Source organism: Syngnathus leptorhynchus, chromosome 7, assembly GCF_054491065.1.
Source record: "Syngnathus leptorhynchus isolate UIUO chromosome 7, UIUO_Slep, whole genome shotgun sequence".
Classification (NCBI taxonomy): Eukaryota; Metazoa; Chordata; class Actinopteri; order Syngnathiformes; family Syngnathidae; genus Syngnathus; species Syngnathus leptorhynchus.
Genome location: NC_141201.1, coordinates 2,612,441 through 2,629,898, shown reverse-complemented (window position 1 = coordinate 2,629,898; position 17,458 = coordinate 2,612,441). Strand labels below are relative to the sequence as shown.

General features: G+C 47.1%; 4 protein-coding genes across 7 annotated transcripts; 1 reads left to right on the top strand and 3 right to left on the bottom strand.

Moving 5' to 3' along the window:
• Positions 1-1,409: 1,409 nt before the first annotated feature.
• Positions 1,410-6,655, bottom strand: iws1 (interacts with SUPT6H, CTD assembly factor 1). The gene is made up of 15 exons (XM_085917341.1): positions 6,430-6,655; positions 6,039-6,121; positions 4,978-5,848; positions 4,857-4,913; positions 4,508-4,721; positions 4,366-4,423; positions 4,155-4,258; positions 3,888-4,038; positions 3,704-3,786; positions 3,436-3,565; positions 3,254-3,371; positions 3,068-3,179; positions 2,232-2,288; positions 1,956-2,067; positions 1,410-1,859 (listed from the first exon to the last, which is right to left on the bottom strand). Exons 1-15 carry the CDS (start codon positions 6,470-6,472, stop codon positions 1,734-1,736), a joined length of 2,319 nt encoding a protein of 772 aa, XP_085773467.1. The 5' UTR covers positions 6,473-6,655; the 3' UTR covers positions 1,410-1,733.
• A 233-nt stretch (positions 6,656-6,888) lies between these two features.
• On the top strand, positions 6,889-8,580 carry wdr74 (WD repeat domain 74). Its single transcript, XM_085917362.1, has 2 exons — positions 6,889-7,623; positions 7,750-8,580. Exons 1-2 carry the CDS (start codon positions 7,012-7,014, stop codon positions 8,482-8,484), a joined length of 1,347 nt encoding a protein of 448 aa, XP_085773488.1. The 5' UTR covers positions 6,889-7,011; the 3' UTR covers positions 8,485-8,580.
• Positions 8,581-8,636: 56 nt separating this feature from the next.
• LOC147054124 (arf-GAP with coiled-coil, ANK repeat and PH domain-containing protein 2) lies at positions 8,637-14,567 on the bottom strand. The gene is made up of 23 exons (XM_085917345.1): positions 14,478-14,567; positions 14,028-14,399; positions 13,886-13,943; positions 13,463-13,582; positions 13,253-13,306; positions 13,119-13,177; positions 12,833-13,016; positions 12,711-12,755; positions 12,441-12,536; positions 12,288-12,362; positions 12,112-12,215; positions 11,886-11,937; positions 11,690-11,790; positions 11,475-11,586; positions 11,225-11,409; positions 11,064-11,133; positions 10,804-10,892; positions 10,652-10,731; positions 10,382-10,545; positions 10,105-10,214; positions 9,924-10,034; positions 9,590-9,651; positions 8,637-9,522 (listed from the first exon to the last, which is right to left on the bottom strand). The coding sequence occupies exons 2-23, from the start codon at positions 14,078-14,080 to the stop codon at positions 9,407-9,409; spliced, it is 2,100 nt and encodes a 699-aa protein (XP_085773471.1). The 5' UTR covers positions 14,081-14,399; positions 14,478-14,567; the 3' UTR covers positions 8,637-9,406.
• A 237-nt stretch (positions 14,568-14,804) lies between these two features.
• ilkap (integrin-linked kinase-associated serine/threonine phosphatase) lies at positions 14,805-17,357 on the bottom strand. 4 transcript variants are annotated; one of them, XM_085917368.1, is made up of 10 exons: positions 17,085-17,357; positions 16,624-16,770; positions 16,417-16,534; positions 16,219-16,325; positions 16,035-16,128; positions 15,830-15,917; positions 15,509-15,654; positions 15,251-15,370; positions 15,106-15,187; positions 14,805-14,957 (listed from the first exon to the last, which is right to left on the bottom strand). In XM_085917368.1, the coding sequence occupies exons 1-10, from the start codon at positions 17,122-17,124 to the stop codon at positions 14,835-14,837; spliced, it is 1,065 nt and encodes a 354-aa protein (XP_085773494.1). In that variant the 5' UTR covers positions 17,125-17,357; the 3' UTR covers positions 14,805-14,834. The 4 variants fall into 4 exon arrangements, with proteins under 4 accessions (XP_085773494.1, XP_085773492.1, XP_085773495.1 ...); XM_085917366.1 differs by having other exon boundaries at positions 15,106-15,370; XM_085917369.1 differs by having other exon boundaries at positions 15,106-15,370; positions 16,646-16,770; positions 17,085-17,103.
• Positions 17,358-17,458: the final 101 nt, after the last annotated feature.

The window sequence follows — 17,458 nt, the reverse complement described above, 5'->3', positions numbered from 1 at the left end:
ATGCTCAATCCCGCCCGGCCCGCCTCCCGTTTAACGTCCCCGCTGGGAACCTAATGACGGGGGGACGGCCGACGGGATTTGTTGGACAACATCAACGGCAGTCTGCTTGCCGCCGGCGAGATAAGGATGGTGCTGGTCGTCGCCGCAGTCGCTCGTCTTTGTTGTTACTTGAAGAAAAGTCACGCTCCAGGTTAATCTCCAGTGTGTGAGACGTCCCCTGAGGAAACGGACAAAAGACGACAAACTGGAGCATTTGACTTCTGCGCAGGAGGTCACTGCAGAAATCGACCCCCCGCTAAAATCGTGCTAAAATGCCGCACACACCGCACCAACTTTATTTTCACGCGTGCGTCCATAGGAAAGTCGTAATTAGCCGCGAGCTTGTTGTCGCTAATCTCAGAGCGATTTTTTTCCCATTACCCAATAATGGCGGCCTGCTGAGAGCCAGAGGCCAATTAAAGCACCACGAGAAAGCGAAAGCGAGACATCGTGGACGCACCTTCGGTGGGTGGCATGGCGGGAATCCAGGCAGCTGCTTTCAAGAGGAAAAATTGACTTCTGCCTGGAGTGGTTGCCCACCTATCGAGTGTTAAATTAAACCGGTAAGTCATGCTGGTGTTTAAGTGACTCCAAGAGCTAAATCAAAAAGTCACCCTGGACCTCTGTGGAAATGTCCACATCTTGATTTTGGACTCAGTTTTGCACTCTTACCTCCATTATCGATATTTTGGCCTAGTTGTTCTTCGCAGAGGATAAATAATACGCCTCTCCTTCAACCTTTCCTTTCTTCTAAATGCTTGAGACTTGTAATTCTATGATTGAAGACGGGTAATCCCCATGAATGCATTTTACTTCCAAACCGAGTTTCGACGTTCTTTTCTCCAGAGTGTCTTGAAGCTCCGCCTTCATTCCTGCAAATTATTGTGGTCTTGTTACATTCATCCACAAACATTATTTCATGAGGATTATGTCCAACGGGAGCGGCGGCGTAATGACAGGTTACCAATGCCACCCGAAAGCTCGGAGGGCTCGGGTGTCGTCCGGCGGCATGCCTACCCGCGCGCCAGGTGACATCATGGACCTACGAGTCTTCCGATTGGCCGCTGGGTCGAGGTCCCCGCCGGCGCGTGCCAGAAATGAGCATTGTGAACACCTTTTTGTTGAGCTAGAACAAAATGTTTCGTGGCCGGCAAGGTGCGAGTTGAGATTGGATCGTTCCGGCCTGCAAGCGTGTGCGTATTGGGTTACAATTAAGTCCACAATGACCGAAACGTAATCGAATCGAGGTCCTGTGATTTAAGTTGACATCCCCAAAAGTTCGTAAGCAAAGCAAATGTGTTAATTACGTTTCAACGATAAATTAGAGTGACAACGATGACATTGAAGCATTAGTGAGAGCAAGAGGCTAGTTGATTTTAACTTTTTTTTTTTTATTAAAAAATATCCTGGACCCACAACAGAACAGTGCACAGAAAGACTCTACAATTTGACCTTTGACATCAACATGATTTAAGGAGACCTGATTAAGCCAGCAACGGTGAGGATGTGATATCACCGGTGACTTCCTGTTTAAGCCTCTTCCATTTTACCTTATCATGGCGACGACTGAGAACGTCTTACCAAGCTGACGCTCTGAAGAGACGGGAATTAAAAGTAAGAACTCTTGTTTAGAGCTGAACGGAATAAAAATCAACTGAGAGAAGAACAGAAAAGAATTCCTAGAGAAGTTAAAATCAGAGTGGCATGCGATTTCCTTCCACGCTGATTTTAACGGCATGTCCTGTCTTTGTGAGGCGTCGGATGTCCGCAAAGCGCCGCATCTGCTTGTCCACCCGAGACAAGCCCTTCTTTGAAGGACCCTTGGGGGAAGAAAAAAATGGCAACGTTAACTCATTTACACCCTTAGTGACAGCATTTATAGTTTTCAAATATGGTTGCAAAACATGGTCACTTACTCTGCTGGACTCCATCTCGACGTTCCATTTGGGTCGGACGACGTAGTCTTTGTTGGAGGGCATCGGCACTCGAGCCCTGGCGCAGAAACCCGGGTCGCCCGGTCGGAGCGCTCTGTGGAAGCGTGCACAACATGTTAGGTTGTGTTTTTGGATTGTTGTTAGTCTAAATTTTTGAATAAAAATGTGCATTTTTACGGCAACAGACTCATCGGTTCATATTCGTACAACGCAGGAAGTTGTGTGACCAAACGATATTTGTTGTAAAGCAAAGCTTACTTTTCCTCTCCCGTCAGCTGTTTCTCCAGGTCTCGACGGGGAGTCTGTCCCACAGAACTGCAGAGACAAAAAAAAAAACGGAAGAAGAGGTCAGCTTGGGCGTGGACGCGACTGACCGAGTCTGTTCGGCCCAAGTCTCATGCGAGTTACTGTCCACTGCAAAACAGTCGGTGTGACGTCACACTAACCAGTAAAGAAAACAATTATCAAAGAGAAGTAAAAATAGTTTTACCATTTTTTTCCCCTCCATTTTTAGCTTTTGTTAATGGTACTAACCTCGATGCACACGCGTGCTGGAAAACAAACAACACACCGAATTTATAAAAGCTACCAAACAGTTAGCTCGGCACGACCTCCATTCTAACAAACTCATTCAATTCTTCCAAGTTGCTATTTGGGGGATTGTAAATTCCCTTGTAGGACCCCCCCCGCCCCCCTCCAAGCAAGTCCAGTAAGTAGTCACATGTTTTGAACATGCGAGATGAGAGAACCTGCTAGGTGGAGAGAAGACATCCGGTTCCTCAGCTCTCTCCACCCTCTGTGGATGACTGAGGAGGACGAAGAAGAGGAAGGTAGGAAAAGGAGGAAAGAGCGAAGAGGACAGCAAACAAGACAATGGAAAGTAGGGCTGGGCAAATTTGCCAATCTTTTTTTTTTTTTTTTAATATCGATTCAGGTTTCGTTGTCAGATTTATTGCCCAGCCTTACTGGAGAGTAGAACGTGATGATGATGACTAGGAAGTGAGGACTCTAGCTCGTATTACAGGTGAAAGAGGAAAGGTTAAGGCAGGAAGTGCAGCCGAGGAAGAGGAAGGAAGTGCTTCTTTGGAGTCTACCTGAGTCGCCTTCGCTGAGGCATCTGCTGGTCAAGGTCACGCTGCTGCCGCTCCTCTCTCGTCATTCCCTTGTAGTTGGAGGTCAGGCCGAAAATGGGCCGCGACCACTCGTCTGTGACGTCAACGACAGGAAGTGAGCTTGACGGGAAGAGGAAGACGCGGGTTGTGTGAGGAAGAGGGTCTTACTGATAAGCTTGAGGGCCAGGTCTTTGTTGGATCTGGACTCTTTGGGGTGCTTGTAGAGGAACATGACGGCGCGGCCGATGCCGCTGTGCTTCAGCGTCTCCTGACTGACGCTGGGCAGCTGAAAGCAGGTGTTGATTGTCCGTTTTAACCTTTGTTAGAACACTGGCTTGGTTTGTACTCACTTCCTGGAGGATCTTGAGCAGCTCCTCTCGGATCCGGAGTGCCGGCAGCGATTTGTCGGGGAGCGGGCTGATCCACTCCTTGATGGCCGACATGACGCCGCTGTCGATGAACGTGTCCTTCAGATCCTGTCTGAGCAAGCAAACAAAGGGGACCTTGGGTTTGAATCTATGATATCTTCATTTGTTTTCACTTCTTTTTTAATGTGGCAGCTTGGTCAACCAAGTTAATTGAGAGTTTTATGTGTACATAAAAAAAAAAAAATTGTACTTTTTTAAATGCATGACCACTTGAGGCAGCAGAGTGAGCTTCTTGAGCGCCGGTTTCTTCGCACTGTTCAACGTTCTGTCCTCCTGGAAAAAGAAAAACGAAATGAATTTAGGACGATGGATAAGCGGAAGCGGCTTAAGCTTCCCCCCCCCCCCCCCCCCCCGTGAAAATTTGCCGGTCAGACCTCCGCGGCCTCGTTCATCTTGACGATCATGGCGCTGACCACGTCGTCGGCGTCGCTGATGAACGTTCCGCCGTCTCTGTGACGTCGCCGCTTGCCGCTCATGGCCTTCTTGCGAGCCAGCATGATGTCAAAGTCGGACATGAAGCTGATACTGAGTGCACAAAGGCAAAATAAACAGTTAAAAAATTGCTCTTACGATGTCCAAAAATCTTTCACTGACGGATCTATATAAAAAAAATATAAGTGTGCGCGCATGTCGACGCCTACTCTTGGCCTCTGTGACGGATTCCCTCATCAGAGTCTGAGTCCTCCATCTTCTGCAGCTTCTCCTTGGCCTCCTTCTTATCCTCCAGGTCTTCCTGGTTGAAGCCCTGCATACACAAATATACATGTAGCATTAGCATGTAGCATTTGGAAAACACACACGCAAGCTGGTGTAGATGTAGCGCCCCCAATGTGCTGCACGCGTAGTACTCACCGTGAACTCTTCCTCCTCCTCATCGCCAGACTCTCCAAAGATGTCTGCGATCATTTTTCTTGAAGTCAAAAAGAACACAGATCAGATATATTTTCGGGGGTGTACTTAAGCAAAAACAAAAGCCACAAGATGGTGCACTCACTCCTCCTGGTTGTCGTCATCGTCGCTGTCGCTCCCGAAGAGCGCCTTCTCGTCTTTGTTCTCTCCCGCCGCCTTGTTGCGGTCGTCGTCGTCGCTGCCACTGTCGGAGCCCAGCTCCCGGAGCTTGGCGGCCATGCTTTTGTCGATTCCGCCCGACTCGGCGTCGCTGTCGGAGTTGTCGTCGTCGTCGGAAACGGCGCGACTCCTCTTGACAGCTGAGGATATGACAAGATAGGATTGGAAAACTTTGCAGCCCATTTGCAGATTCAAGTCTTACTATGTATTTTTTTTAATTTAATTAAACTATTTCACAGGCCAAATTAATTTAAAAAGTAACATCCCTGTCTCACCTGGTTTTTCCATCTCATCGTCCTCACTGTCTGACAAGATGGCCTTCTTCCTCTTCACTGTAACACAAACAACCATTGATGAACTGATTGATTGAAGTCATCAGTGTTTTGACTTTATTACCCGGCTGCTCATCATCATCACTGTTGTCCGAGGCTTTCTGCTTCTCTTGCGTTTCTCCGTCACTTCCCACGATATTGGCGGCTTTCTTCTTCTCCTCGCCGCCAACGTCCTCCTCGTTCTCACTGTCCGACCGCATGACGGCCTTCCACTTGCCTCCCCCACTCTCCTCAGCCTCTTCCTGTCGTGCGTCGGACTCGTCGCCCGAGTTCAGTGCCGCCGCCGTCTTGCGTTTGGGCGGCGTCTCTGTGTCAGAGTCACTGTCGGCAGCGGATTTTGCTTTGGCGTGCTCGTTGTCAGAGTCACTCTCCACCGCCGCTGCTTTAGCTTTGTCCTCCTCCATGTCTGAGCTGCTCCCCCTGCGTGTCACGGGGGACGAAGCCTCTTTTTCCTCGTTGTCTGAAGCGGCGTGTTTGACCGGCGCCTCATCCTCCGACACGCTCATTCTGCGTTTTTTCACCGAGTCTGCATCATCGTCGCTGTCAGCGGGCTTTGGGCGTTCCGGCTCCGAATCACTCCCCTGGTTGTCGCGGCGACTCGGAGCCTCGGCCTCAGAGTCACTCATCTGATCGTCGCGGCGAACCGGAGCCTCTGCCTCGGAGTCGCTACCCTGGTCGTCGCGGCGACGCGGAGGCTCGGCCTCGGAATCGCTCCCCTGGTCTTTGTGTTGAACGGGGGCCTCGGTCTCAGAGTCACTTCCTGGGTCATGACGGCGAACGGGAGCTTCTGCCTCAGAATCGCTTCGCTGGTCACCATCGCGACCTGGCGCTTCCGCTTCGGAGTCGCTGTCCCCACCTCGTCGGACGTCATTGTCAGAATCGCTGTCATTTGGATGTTTGTTGTAAGACGCCTCCTCGTTGTTACTCCCCTCGTCCTGAAGATGAAATCATGTCACATCAATACAAGGTTTCAATCACCGCTTTTTTTTTTATGGGACTTCTAAGCAGGGCACACAATATGGTTGGCTACTTGCAGAGTTGAGTAACCAGTTGCCACTTTGAAGTTAATTGTTGTGCAAACCTACAGCCATGTCGAAGGACAATAAAATAATAAATATGGCTGACCTCAGATTGATGTTTGTTGCTGCTCATGTCCTCGCCATCCGATGCTTGATGTTCATCCTGAACTGGAGTTCCACCTCCGTCATCTGTGGAGAAAAACATTAAAAAAAATAATTCACGCTGTTCATCATGCTAAATAATGCATGCGTCGCTAAAGGTCGCTACTGACAGATTCGATTTTCGCCAATATTTGTCAGAAAAGTTGCCGAGTTCAACAGGGTCTGAAGATGGTGTCCAGGTTGATAAACAAAACACTTTTTGAGGAGTAAAGTAGACGTTTTTGGTAAGTAGGTCAAGTGATCAAATGAAATGGCACTGTGTTCGAGAATGAAAGAATTTTAGTCAAATGAAAGAACTGCGTGTGCTTGTTATGTACCAAAGACAAAGTGTTTACCGGAGTGGCTGCCAGACATGAATTCGTCCTCTTCTCCGTCCATTTCCAGACGAAGACGGCTTCAAGTTTAGACGAAAGGAAAGCACGACAACTCTTTTATTAACTACTCTATGTTTGTATTGAGGCGGTCAAACAAAACGTGAAGAAATACAGATATGGATACCAACAGTGCCCGCCTGTAGTAGGAGGAAGACGAGCCAAAATGGTGCGGTCCGGCCATATACGCATGCGCAGAGGTCATCGGCGACTTCTAGTGACGTAACATTACAACCAGATTTATTAAAAAAAAAAAAAGAAGACATATGAATTCAACCAATATCCTGACATGTAGTAACTTTGAATCTTTAAATATAGAGATCCTAATAGAATTTTTATTTTACAAATGACTAGTACTCTTGTTTTTCCCCTGTATTCTCTCCGTCCAGTAGGTGGCGGTAAACCAGCAACCGAAACGGAAACAAATTCATGACGCAATTGACATGCGACTCGGCAACCTGCGACGAAACGCGTGTTTGGATCACGGGTGTCGAAGCGTCGAATCCGGCCACTTGAACGCGTAGACGCCGTCGTCGAACCCGCGAGATGGGCGAAAGCAGTCGGCCATGCACCGTGTGGCTGGGTTCGGAAACGGGCATTCTGAAGGGCGTCAGTGTGTCCCGCAGACAAGCCTTCAACTTCTGTAACAGCGCACAGCTCAGCCGCCAGCACGAGGTCCGGACACTGTGCTGGGCTGACGCGGCCGAGAGCGAGCTACTGGTCGGCGCCGTAGACGGAACCGTCAAGACATTCAGCGTGGAAAAGGGAGATTTTACCAACTTCCGTAGCTGCGCTGATCCCGCCGAGGGCTCTTTCGTCGGGATGGCGGTTTTGGACGGCGGCTCAACTCTGGTAACGTGCTTGGATAGTGGCGTGCTCAAATTATGGAAAGACGAAAACTCCGAGCCCGCCACGGAGATCCGCGTGGGGAGCGACGTAGCCCGGATGAGACAGAACACAGAGCACCCGCACATGGTGGCAACCGGTGGGAAGGACAATTGTCTCAAAGTGTGGGACCTCGAGAAGCCCGACAAGCCCGTTTTCACTGCTAGGAACCTGCCGAACGACTGGCTGAATCTACAGCAGCCGCATTGGGTCAAAGACATGGCCTTCATACCTGGTTCCGACAAGGTGGTCACCTGCACGGGATACCACCAGGTGAATCCCAAAGACGCTCGATTATTAAGCGCTGTTTTGAAAGTGCCTAACTGTGAAAATAAAATGGAAGTGAAAGGTACTTTGCAATGTAAAATTGTCAATCACTATTTATATTTGTCTCACCAGGTCCACGTGTACGACCCCTCCACACCCCAACGTCGTCCGGTCCTGGAAGCCACCTACGGGGAGTATCCACTGACGGCGTTGTCTCTTCCTGCCGCCGGAGGTTCGGTGGTGGTCGGGAACACGCACGGTCAGATCGCTGTGCTGGACTTGCGAAAAGGCCTGGTGCGGGGATGCTTCAAGGGTCTCTGCGGGAGTGTGCGGGGTCTACAGTGCCACGCCTCGCAACCCCTGGTGGCATCTTGCGGCCTGGATCGCTTCTTGCGGATCCACAGCCTGGAGGACCGGCGGGTGCTGCACAAGGTTTACCTGAAATCCCGCCTCAACTGCTTACTGCTCGCCAGCCGTAACTTGGAGGATTTAGACGACGCACCGGGGGACGCCGGGCAGGAGGTTAAGGAGGAGGATAACGATGTGGACGAGGTATGGGATGCCATGGAGCGAGTGGGGGAGCGAGAAGAGAATCTCAAGAGGAAAACATCGGAGGAGGAAGGTGACAACTCCAAGAGGATAGCGCTAGAGGATGAGAATTCCAAGAGTGCAACTTTTGAGGAGGAAGGTGACAACTCCAAGAGGATAGCGTTAGAGGATGAGAATTCCAAGAGTGCAACTTTTGAGGAGGAAAGAGAGAATCCTGTGAAGGAAACAACAAAGGAAGCAGAACAGTCGCCGAAGAAGAAGAAGAAAAGAATGAAAGCCTCAAGCCTGAGACGTGTGTTAAGAGAGTGGGACATTTGAAGATAAATGATGTCGTGGGAGTGTTCCCTGGAGAATTTGCATCTTTTATTATTTCATAACCTTCATTAAAATGGCCTTTTTGTCCGTTTTATTGAAGTGCCTGCAGATGCTTTGTTATGAATATTAACAGGGAAATAGAATTCATATACGTAAGGAGGCAATACTTTTTTTGTGGGTTTTAATTGCGTTTAATACACAAATAATATGACATTAGTAACAGTCAAAAGTGAAATATGTCTTAGTGGACATTGAAATGTTTCTTTTCTTTCTTTTAGCAGCAACTCATTTGTAATTCTTCACTAAGATAACAAACGTGAGCAGCCATTGAGACGTTCACTGTAAAACATATTTCAATGTTAAAAAAAGGCAACGTCGCTGCGAGGTAAACATTTGTGACCTCCAAAGTGATCACGTGATTAAAATGAGTCAAAAGTTCCCTTTGTGACCTAGTAAACATTAAAAATGCTTTGCTGTGAGGCTAACAAGTTACGTGATCCCGCTCAAGTTCTCATTTTTTACTATTGGAGTGCCCGCAAGGTCACAAGAACGGCTAATGGTAATGACTTCACAATTACAATATGTTCATATTACAGTATGACTGCATTGACTGGACAGAATATATATCTATTTTTTTTTTTTAGGTATTCTATTATAAAAATAATGTATAACTAGGTAGTTTAATTGATTAATCATAAAATTAGAAATAGAATATTATTCAAATTGAAGTTATGAACAGTATTTAAATGGTTATAATTATAATTGATATCATTTATAAATATTAAAATAAATGTTTCTAACATTTATCATACCATTTGTAACCGCTGGTAAGTTTTGTCAACATGATGTAAGTTATTTGCTTTTGTGCTTGAGTCAGGTGTCAATTAAGACTGAGAATGACAATTGGACCGAGCAGGTGAGACACTCACGGGTTCCCATCGTTTTCGTCGCGGCTGAACTTTCGTCTGGCCAGCTTCTCCGGGTCGTGCGACGCCATGTTGCTGAAGTCTCGGAAAATGTCCTGAAACGTTTGGTCGTCTCCTGGAAGAAGCGCATGGACGCCGCTGAGCGAATATCAAAACAACATTTTTGAATTTCACAGACTTACCCGTAGCTCCAAACGCTCCTTCGGAATCTCGCATTTCCTCGTTCATTCGGGCCATGCGTAGCCTGAAGAAAGAAGAATCAGCCAAGATTACTTTTTAATCTCCCACCTACCAAGTGTTAAGTCAGTCATTTAACCTTCTTCTTAACTGTGACAACTGGGCTAATTTACATAATCCCGCCCCCACATCAGTCTTCTTTATAGATGGAATATTTTAATTATCCATTTTGTAGAGTTTAGTCTCCAGAATGCAAAGAAGCACTGCCAAAGTCAATAATTAGGTAAGCAAAGCTGCAGCGTTAGCACATATTAGCATGATCAAACTAAACTAACTCACAGCGTGACGATGTCCGCGTGCGCCGTCTCCACGGCGATGGCCAGCGGGTCGCGTCCGCTCTCGTCCACCGCATACTGGTTAGCTCCTCGCTTCAGCAGCAGACACACCTGCCTGTGGCAACCGATGGGAACGTCACATTCTGTTTGTTTGTGTATACGCCCGTGTGTGTGCGTGTAGCGACCCGGTGTGTCCGGCCGTGGCTGCTGCGTGGAGCGCTCCTTGCCCTCTTCGGTCTCTGTGGTTAACGTTGGCGCCGTTCTGCAGCAGGAACTCGGACGCCAACAGTGACCCCTGCAAAGAAATGTGAGCGGACTCAAAAACAAGTAGCAATCTGGTTCATGATGCTCAAGGATTTCCAAGTTTGTTTCACTTATAGAAGAAAAGACAGTAATAATCCAAAATCTAGTGTTGATTTATTCCTGCATTATTTTGACCTTTAAAAAAAAAAAATCAATCACCCCTTGCGCGGCCCCGATGAGAGCGGTGCGTCCTTCCTCCTGTGCTAAACTCCCGTTTACCGGCGCCCCCTGGGCCAGCGCCGTCACCAAGGCGACCAGGTCTCCGGCCACCGCCCCCCGGTAGAGATGCGTCAGTGGCGAAGCCTCGACGTCGTCATGATGCACTTACACAAAAGGATTTAGATCATATTAATAATGTGGGGGGGGGGGGGGGGGGGGGGGGGAGTCTTGAAATAATCTACTTTGGGTTTTTTTCCCATTAAACCTTACTTGCGCCATCACCGCCATCATTCCTCCTCACAAAAGCCTTCTCCACATACTTGTCTCGTATCCAAGCCTCCTTCTCAGCACTGACCAAGAGACGGGCTGTCACTCATCGGGTATTGAACACAGATTGATTGACAGGCGTGTGCGGTGTTTACTGGGGGCTCTCCGTAGTGGGTTTGACTCTGTCGTGACACCGCGCCTCGTAAATGTTGTTAATGGCGTCGTTTCCCAGGACGCACAGCAGCTATGACGCAAGGACAGGAAGTCTTGTTTTTATGATGAGCCCCTTTCACACGGTCACACAACTTACAACTTAGCCCTTTAAAAACATGCAAACAACAAAACGGTAGCCCATGTGAAAGGAGCTTAATGATGACAGCATCATTGATGGGTGATTTTAAAAAAAATTGTATACCTTGAGTTGCTCCGCTTCCCATGAGTCCAGCGTGAGTGAGCGCACCTTGGACACGTGAACGCCAAGACTCCTGAACGCATCGACACAGGAAAAAAAAACAACCCAAAAATCTAAAAATATTTGTCTTGGTATATGTGGTACTTGACTGTGTGTGTGTATACCGGTGAATGCCGGAGCACTGAATGCACACGGTGATGCCCAAGTTGACGGCCGCCCATCGCGGTTCCTCCTCGCCGCAGTCGCAGCAACATCGATTGCCAGCACCCTGCAGAGCCGCGCCCAGCACCGCCGTCTTCCGATTGGCCGCAGCGTTGTCGCCGCCGCTCGACGGGTGTGGCTCCTGAGGCTACAGTAGACTTTTAAGAATATTTGACTTATTTGTACAATTGCCGGAGTGAACGAGGAGCGTGCCTGCGCGGGAGCGGCTTGGCCTCGTTCTCGGTACGCCAGATCGATGCTGCCCTGTAATGCTCCCATCCACGCCAGCCTCACGTGCTCAGAGTCGGCCTGAAGAGCACAACACCTGATGGGACAGAATAAAGATGGGACAAATATGACAGCATACTGTAATTGGGGAGACACCCGATAAACATCTCGTCTTTAGTTGTGTTAAAATTTCGACTCACTTGTGCACAGACATCAGCTGGAAGCAGAATCGTCGGTCCACGTCGTCCAAAGACTTGATGGCGCATAATCGCAGGTCCTCAAAAAGAAGCATAGACGCGTCCTGAGGGGCCGATCGAAAAATTTGTTGTCAACAAAAAATGAACAGCATATATATTATTTAACTTCATGATCAATAGATGGATAAGAACGGTTTACTTTGTGTGACTTCCTGTAGATGAGTTGGTTGTCCCTGATGGAGAACCAGCATCTTCACATGGAAAAAAAAAAAAAAAAAAAAAAATTAAACATGTTTGTGCTTTTGGCTCCCTCTTGTGGAACCTTTTGGGATTGTCTGTATTTGTGCCCCTTAAAGCTATGGTAACTTTTTTTTCTTTCAATAGGACAGAAATGAGTAGATCATCAACACAAGGAGATATGTGACCTCTTCCACGTTTTCGACTTCCTTCTGGATCGTTTGAAGAGGTAACCTTGAATGATGTCATCATTCCCAACACACAACCGGAATAGCGTCTCTCCGGAGGCATCCTACACACAAACACACACACACAATTTGCAGATGTTTGTAAGTAACTTTGAGGATGTTTGTAAGTAACTTACTCGTTGCTGAACCAGCAGGTGATTGTGCTCCAGCTCTTTCCTTTTACTCGCACACTCGTCCGACCGCTCACACAACTGAGGACAGAGTCAAAATAATTAAAACATTCACAATTCAACTTTGTGTTTGTAAGAGATTGTGTGTTTGCATCCGACCTGTGCGGCCATGACCTTCATGGCGGGCTCAAGGTCTCTGAGCAGGTCAAAGCCTTGATGGAAGTACGTCAGCTGAGCGTTGACCAAGGAGAACACCTAAACACAATAGTGCAATAATAATTAGCATTTTTATAGGAACTGCTCATCTATGCGTATACCTCCACATACAACATAATACTGCAAAGACAATTTTTGACTTAACTTCTGCTTTAAATCACAAAAGAGTCGGAGTTGTGTCCCAATATTAATGTTAAGTAATGAATGGCTCACCGAGTTCAAAATGTCCACCTTCTGCTGAGTCTTGAATGTGTTGAGCTGCATGACAAAAAAAAATAAAAACCCAAAAGATTTTATGTCCATGTCTTGTGTCCTGTGTGTGTTTTCAGCACTACCTGCAGACAGTAATCCAGGGCAAAGTGCTGATAGCATTTTCGTGTGGCGATGAGCAGGTGACTCGCTCTTTCAGCCTCCGCAGTCTTGTGTCGAGACACCTGAGCGTTCTTCAGAGCCGCCGTGTCCAGATCGTCACCGATACGCACAAACTCATCGCGCGTTTCCGACAGCTGAGGCAGGAATCTTAAAGACAAAAATAATCAATTGATTAAGCGATAAACTTGTATTTGAGAGAGCGTCGAAAAAACATGATTGGTGATCAGGATTTGTTGTTTGTGTACTTACTGCTTGCACAGGCTGCTGAGCTGATGACTGATGGCTCGCTGGCTCTGATCAAGCAACATCTGAAAACGCACACACATAAAAGCATGACCTCCGGGTGTCCGCGTTTGTGTCTCTGCGTGTCTGTGCGCTCTCACAGCGTGGAAAGTGAGCAGCTCCTGCAGGCCTTCCTTGAATTGGCTCAGGCAGTTCTAAGACATGAAAAAAAAGATGCAATCATTCTCAAGTGCCACTTGCGCTCCACAGGCGCCCTCTAGTGGCCGGTGAAAGAATCAACCCATACCACACACAAATTCTTTTATAACATGGAATCAAACATAAAAAAACACTTTCCAACTGATCCTCACCGCAATAACACCTTCCTCCTTGTGTCGTGTGAAAAGCTCGGACAGGCTGGCGAGGAACATCTGGTTGGCTGTGTTGTACGCTTGTCCCGCCTCCACCATCTTTCCGCACAACCTCATGACCTGATTGACGGCACGAAAAACACTGTTTATACCATTAGCGCATTGAATTAAAATATTAAATCCAGTCAAGCCTACATTATAGTGAGTTGAGGTGCTTCATTTGGACATACACGTTTGCTGCCATCTTGTGGCATCTTGGTGCTAAGACACTACAGCATCTCTCAATGAGTTGAGGAGTTACACTTAAATCAAAGTATCGGTGCCAAGGAAAATTTTTTGAAGTGACAAAAGAGGTGATTTCTTGCCATTTTGAGGCATTTCTGGCTAATTGAGGCAGGGTGCAGGGTACAGTCAGTGTCCCACCTTGTCTAGTTGTGTCTGTAGCAGAAATACATCCTCCTCAAACTGATCCAGGTTCAGCCTGAACAACACAACACACAAAAGTTGAAGCATCAGTCCATGCTCGTCGGCGATGGCAACTCATCGGGCGGCAAAAGCTGCTCACCTGAAAGCAGGAGAATCCGAGATGCACTCAGAGAAGTCCAGCAACGCGTCCATGTTGAGGGCCTTGGAAACTTGACCGTCGCCGAGTGCGCTGTCCCCACACTAACCTGTAGCCGGATACCTAACACTCACTAAGACTGCTCATAGTCAAAACAAATCCGTCCAACATACAGGATAACGACAAAGACGAGATTGACAGTTTTTTTTTATTTGTTGTGTTGCTGGTAGCTAAACTTGTGTTGGCGCTAGAACAGCTGTCAACATCCCACCCATCAAAAAAGTGATGCTAACACTGACCTCACCGCGCTGCCAGCCCACATCCGGGTCATAATCAGCATGCAGAGACATCTAGCGAACGGGAGCGGGACAGCGTCTGTTAATTTTAAAAAACCGGGTCAGTTAAATGTTGTTGTTTTTTACTGAAAATAAAGGAGAATAATGTAAAATTTACATATTTAGCCACTCTGGGTCCGTATGCTGTTTGGGTCGCTACAAACACCGGCCGGGAGCACCGGTAGTTGACAAAGCAGCGACGCCATATTGCTCAGGTAAATGACGTCATCAGGATGCGCGGGTGGAAATACACACAAACCAACCAATGGCGAAGGACCGCGACAATTACTTGAATAAACTAAAGTTGGAAGGAATTTTGCACGAAGGCATTTGGCAACCCAAATTGGATGGACTTTTGCTACACAAATTCTTCATTGCAAGTCCTCATTTGTATCATATGTGAGTAAGACACACAACAATAAACTTTGACAGACGAAGTCAAGAATTTTATTGAAAAACAAAGTCAATGCATGCATCAGAAATCAATAGAAACCAGGATGACGGTGACATTATCAGCGCAGCCCCGTCGCACCGCCTCGCTGGCCAGTTGTTGGCAAGCCGCTTCATACTGCTCCTCCTTGTCTGTCAATTTACTGTCCTACAACCACACAACACACAAAGCTACATGTGTAGAAACACAACAACGCCACCAGTTATCTTTCAAGTGGCCATTTTAGTGGCTCATGACTAAGCAACAAAAAACTTGGCTGCTCATCTATCATTACCCTCAAGAAGCCAAAATATACCTGAAGGACATCAAGGACGAATCTGACAGCTTCATCAGCGGAAAACACTTTGAACAAGCCGTCACAGGCCAGGATGATGAACCTGAGGAGGCCAAAGTAGACGTGCTCATTATCTGCTTCTTCATGTCTGCGTGTCTGTTCTTGCCTGTCATTGGTCGTCAGCTGACACCTCCTGAGGTCTGGGGTGGAAATGACACCGCATCGCTTGTACTGACCGTCTCCGATGGAGCGCGACACCTCCAAAACACCAAGCACACGCCCCTCCCTGCAACACACAACACCATATGCACCTTTTTGTACCAAAAAATACCCATAGCCATAAAAACTAAAGAGAGAGAACATAGTCAAGTAAAATGTCTTCATTAGTCGTTCTGACTTGGGTTAATAACGTTGATGGCGGTACCTGACGGTTCCTCCGGCTCGCTGGATCCTCATCCTCTCCTCGTAGATAATGGGGTTGTGTTCTCGACTGAGCGCCAGCGTGGTCGGCCGCCTCTGCCGCCCCTCGGGGGCTTCTCCTTCCGCCTCCTCCATGCGACATAGCACTGCCTGCAAGATGCCACATTAGAAACTCGGAAAGCATTTCTTCTATATCCGTGATATTCGTCTTAAGGTCCACGTATTGACATGATCTTTGTTCTCACTACCTTACCAATTAATGCTCAAACAGCTTTATCAAAAGCCATTTGAGAATTTATTTGATACACTTGATCGCAAAAGTTACCTTGCTGTCTCCCAGGTTGGCCACGTAGACCACGTTATCCAGCACTAGCATGCAGGTTGCCGTGGAACCATCTTTCCATGCCGGTTTTCTAGGGGGGGTCCAAAATAGGAGATCAGATTTTTGTGAAAAAAGACGGAAACAAAACACTCACGTTTTTTTTCCTTTTTTTCAATGAACTCCCAAAACAGCAGCTAATCAGTCTTACTGGCTGGATGCTTTCTTCAGAAAGTCTTCGTCCGTCTGACGGAAAGTGTCCACCAGGCATTTTTTAATCAGCTTGTCCAAGTTCTCACTCTCAACTTAAAAAGACAAACATATTTATGTATTCTGCATGTCCCTGCATTTTGTTCCCACATCCATACTTCACAAAGACTATATTTACTGCTCACCTCGGGGAAAGTTTTTTGCCAAAATGTGGTGAAGATGTTCGGCTGCAAATCGTGACGCCCGAGTGCCCCCATGGCCATCAAAAACAGCAAAGTAAGATGCCCCAGAACTTTGTAAACATCAGAAAATATTCACAAATATTTGCATCAGGATGGAAAAAAAAAATCACATTAGTGTGTATGTATGTAAGTGTTTATTACATCTGCGCTGGCAGCGGCGATAAACAGCTGCTCATGTCGGGAAGTAGAACGTGAGCATCCTGCATTTCCTCACGCTCGCCACGCCTCGCGGCGACGAAGCCTCGCAGCATTGGGAGGCCTGAACATGTACGCACACAAACAAAAAAAGTAAATCGAGCTGCGTCATGGATGCCATGCGTTATCAAACATGGTGGCAACAGCGAAAACCTTCTCTACAAACTTTCTTGACCTCCTCCTCTTCTGCTTTTGAAGGCACATCACATTCTTCATCCTGTCGTTTTCGTTTGGTGCTCTTCTCCTCATTGATGTTTATGGCCGATCTAGGCGAGACTGCAACGGCGGCCGAGCCAGGTCCTTACAAAAGAAAACATAAGTGGTTAAAATGCTGAAGTCTCCAAAAAAATCTGAAAATTGAGTCATTTTACATTTTTAAACATTGATGTTATAGTAGCAAACTAAGATAAAATTGTAAAATCAAACAAAATGCACCTTATAGTTATTAATATGATTATTATTCACAGTAATAGAAGTAATTGGTAAACAGTCATTTATGTGGTAACCCATCACGAGCATTTTATGAGGTGACGACCACTTCGTCAGTTGTCATTAGACCAGGGCTACTGCCGAGGTGGTCGTCTTCATTTACCCGAGAAACCGCCGTCACTCACCAGTCTGAGTGGGCTCTGGTAGATCGTCAAATAGATCCATTCTTCTCCGTAGCTATCTTAGCTTTTTAGCCCCTCTGTCAGTCTGAACAGGTCGTACTCGCAAAAGCGAGTATGATTTACTAAAAAGTGATATGATTATAAGATTAAATTCGCCACTAGGTGAAAAAAAATTCTTGACACTATATGGTAATTTTTTTCTTAAATTAAAGCTTGCAACTCAAAGCACACTGCAAGTAACTGAAGGTGGCGTCTTCTTCGTCTTTATTTTAAACGGTTGAGAGAGCTGCCGTAGTGACAAGTGCCCTCCAACGGTTTTGAAGTGAACTGCAGGTGGTACCGCAACTATCGATAATGAATAAAAATAGAGTTGTTGC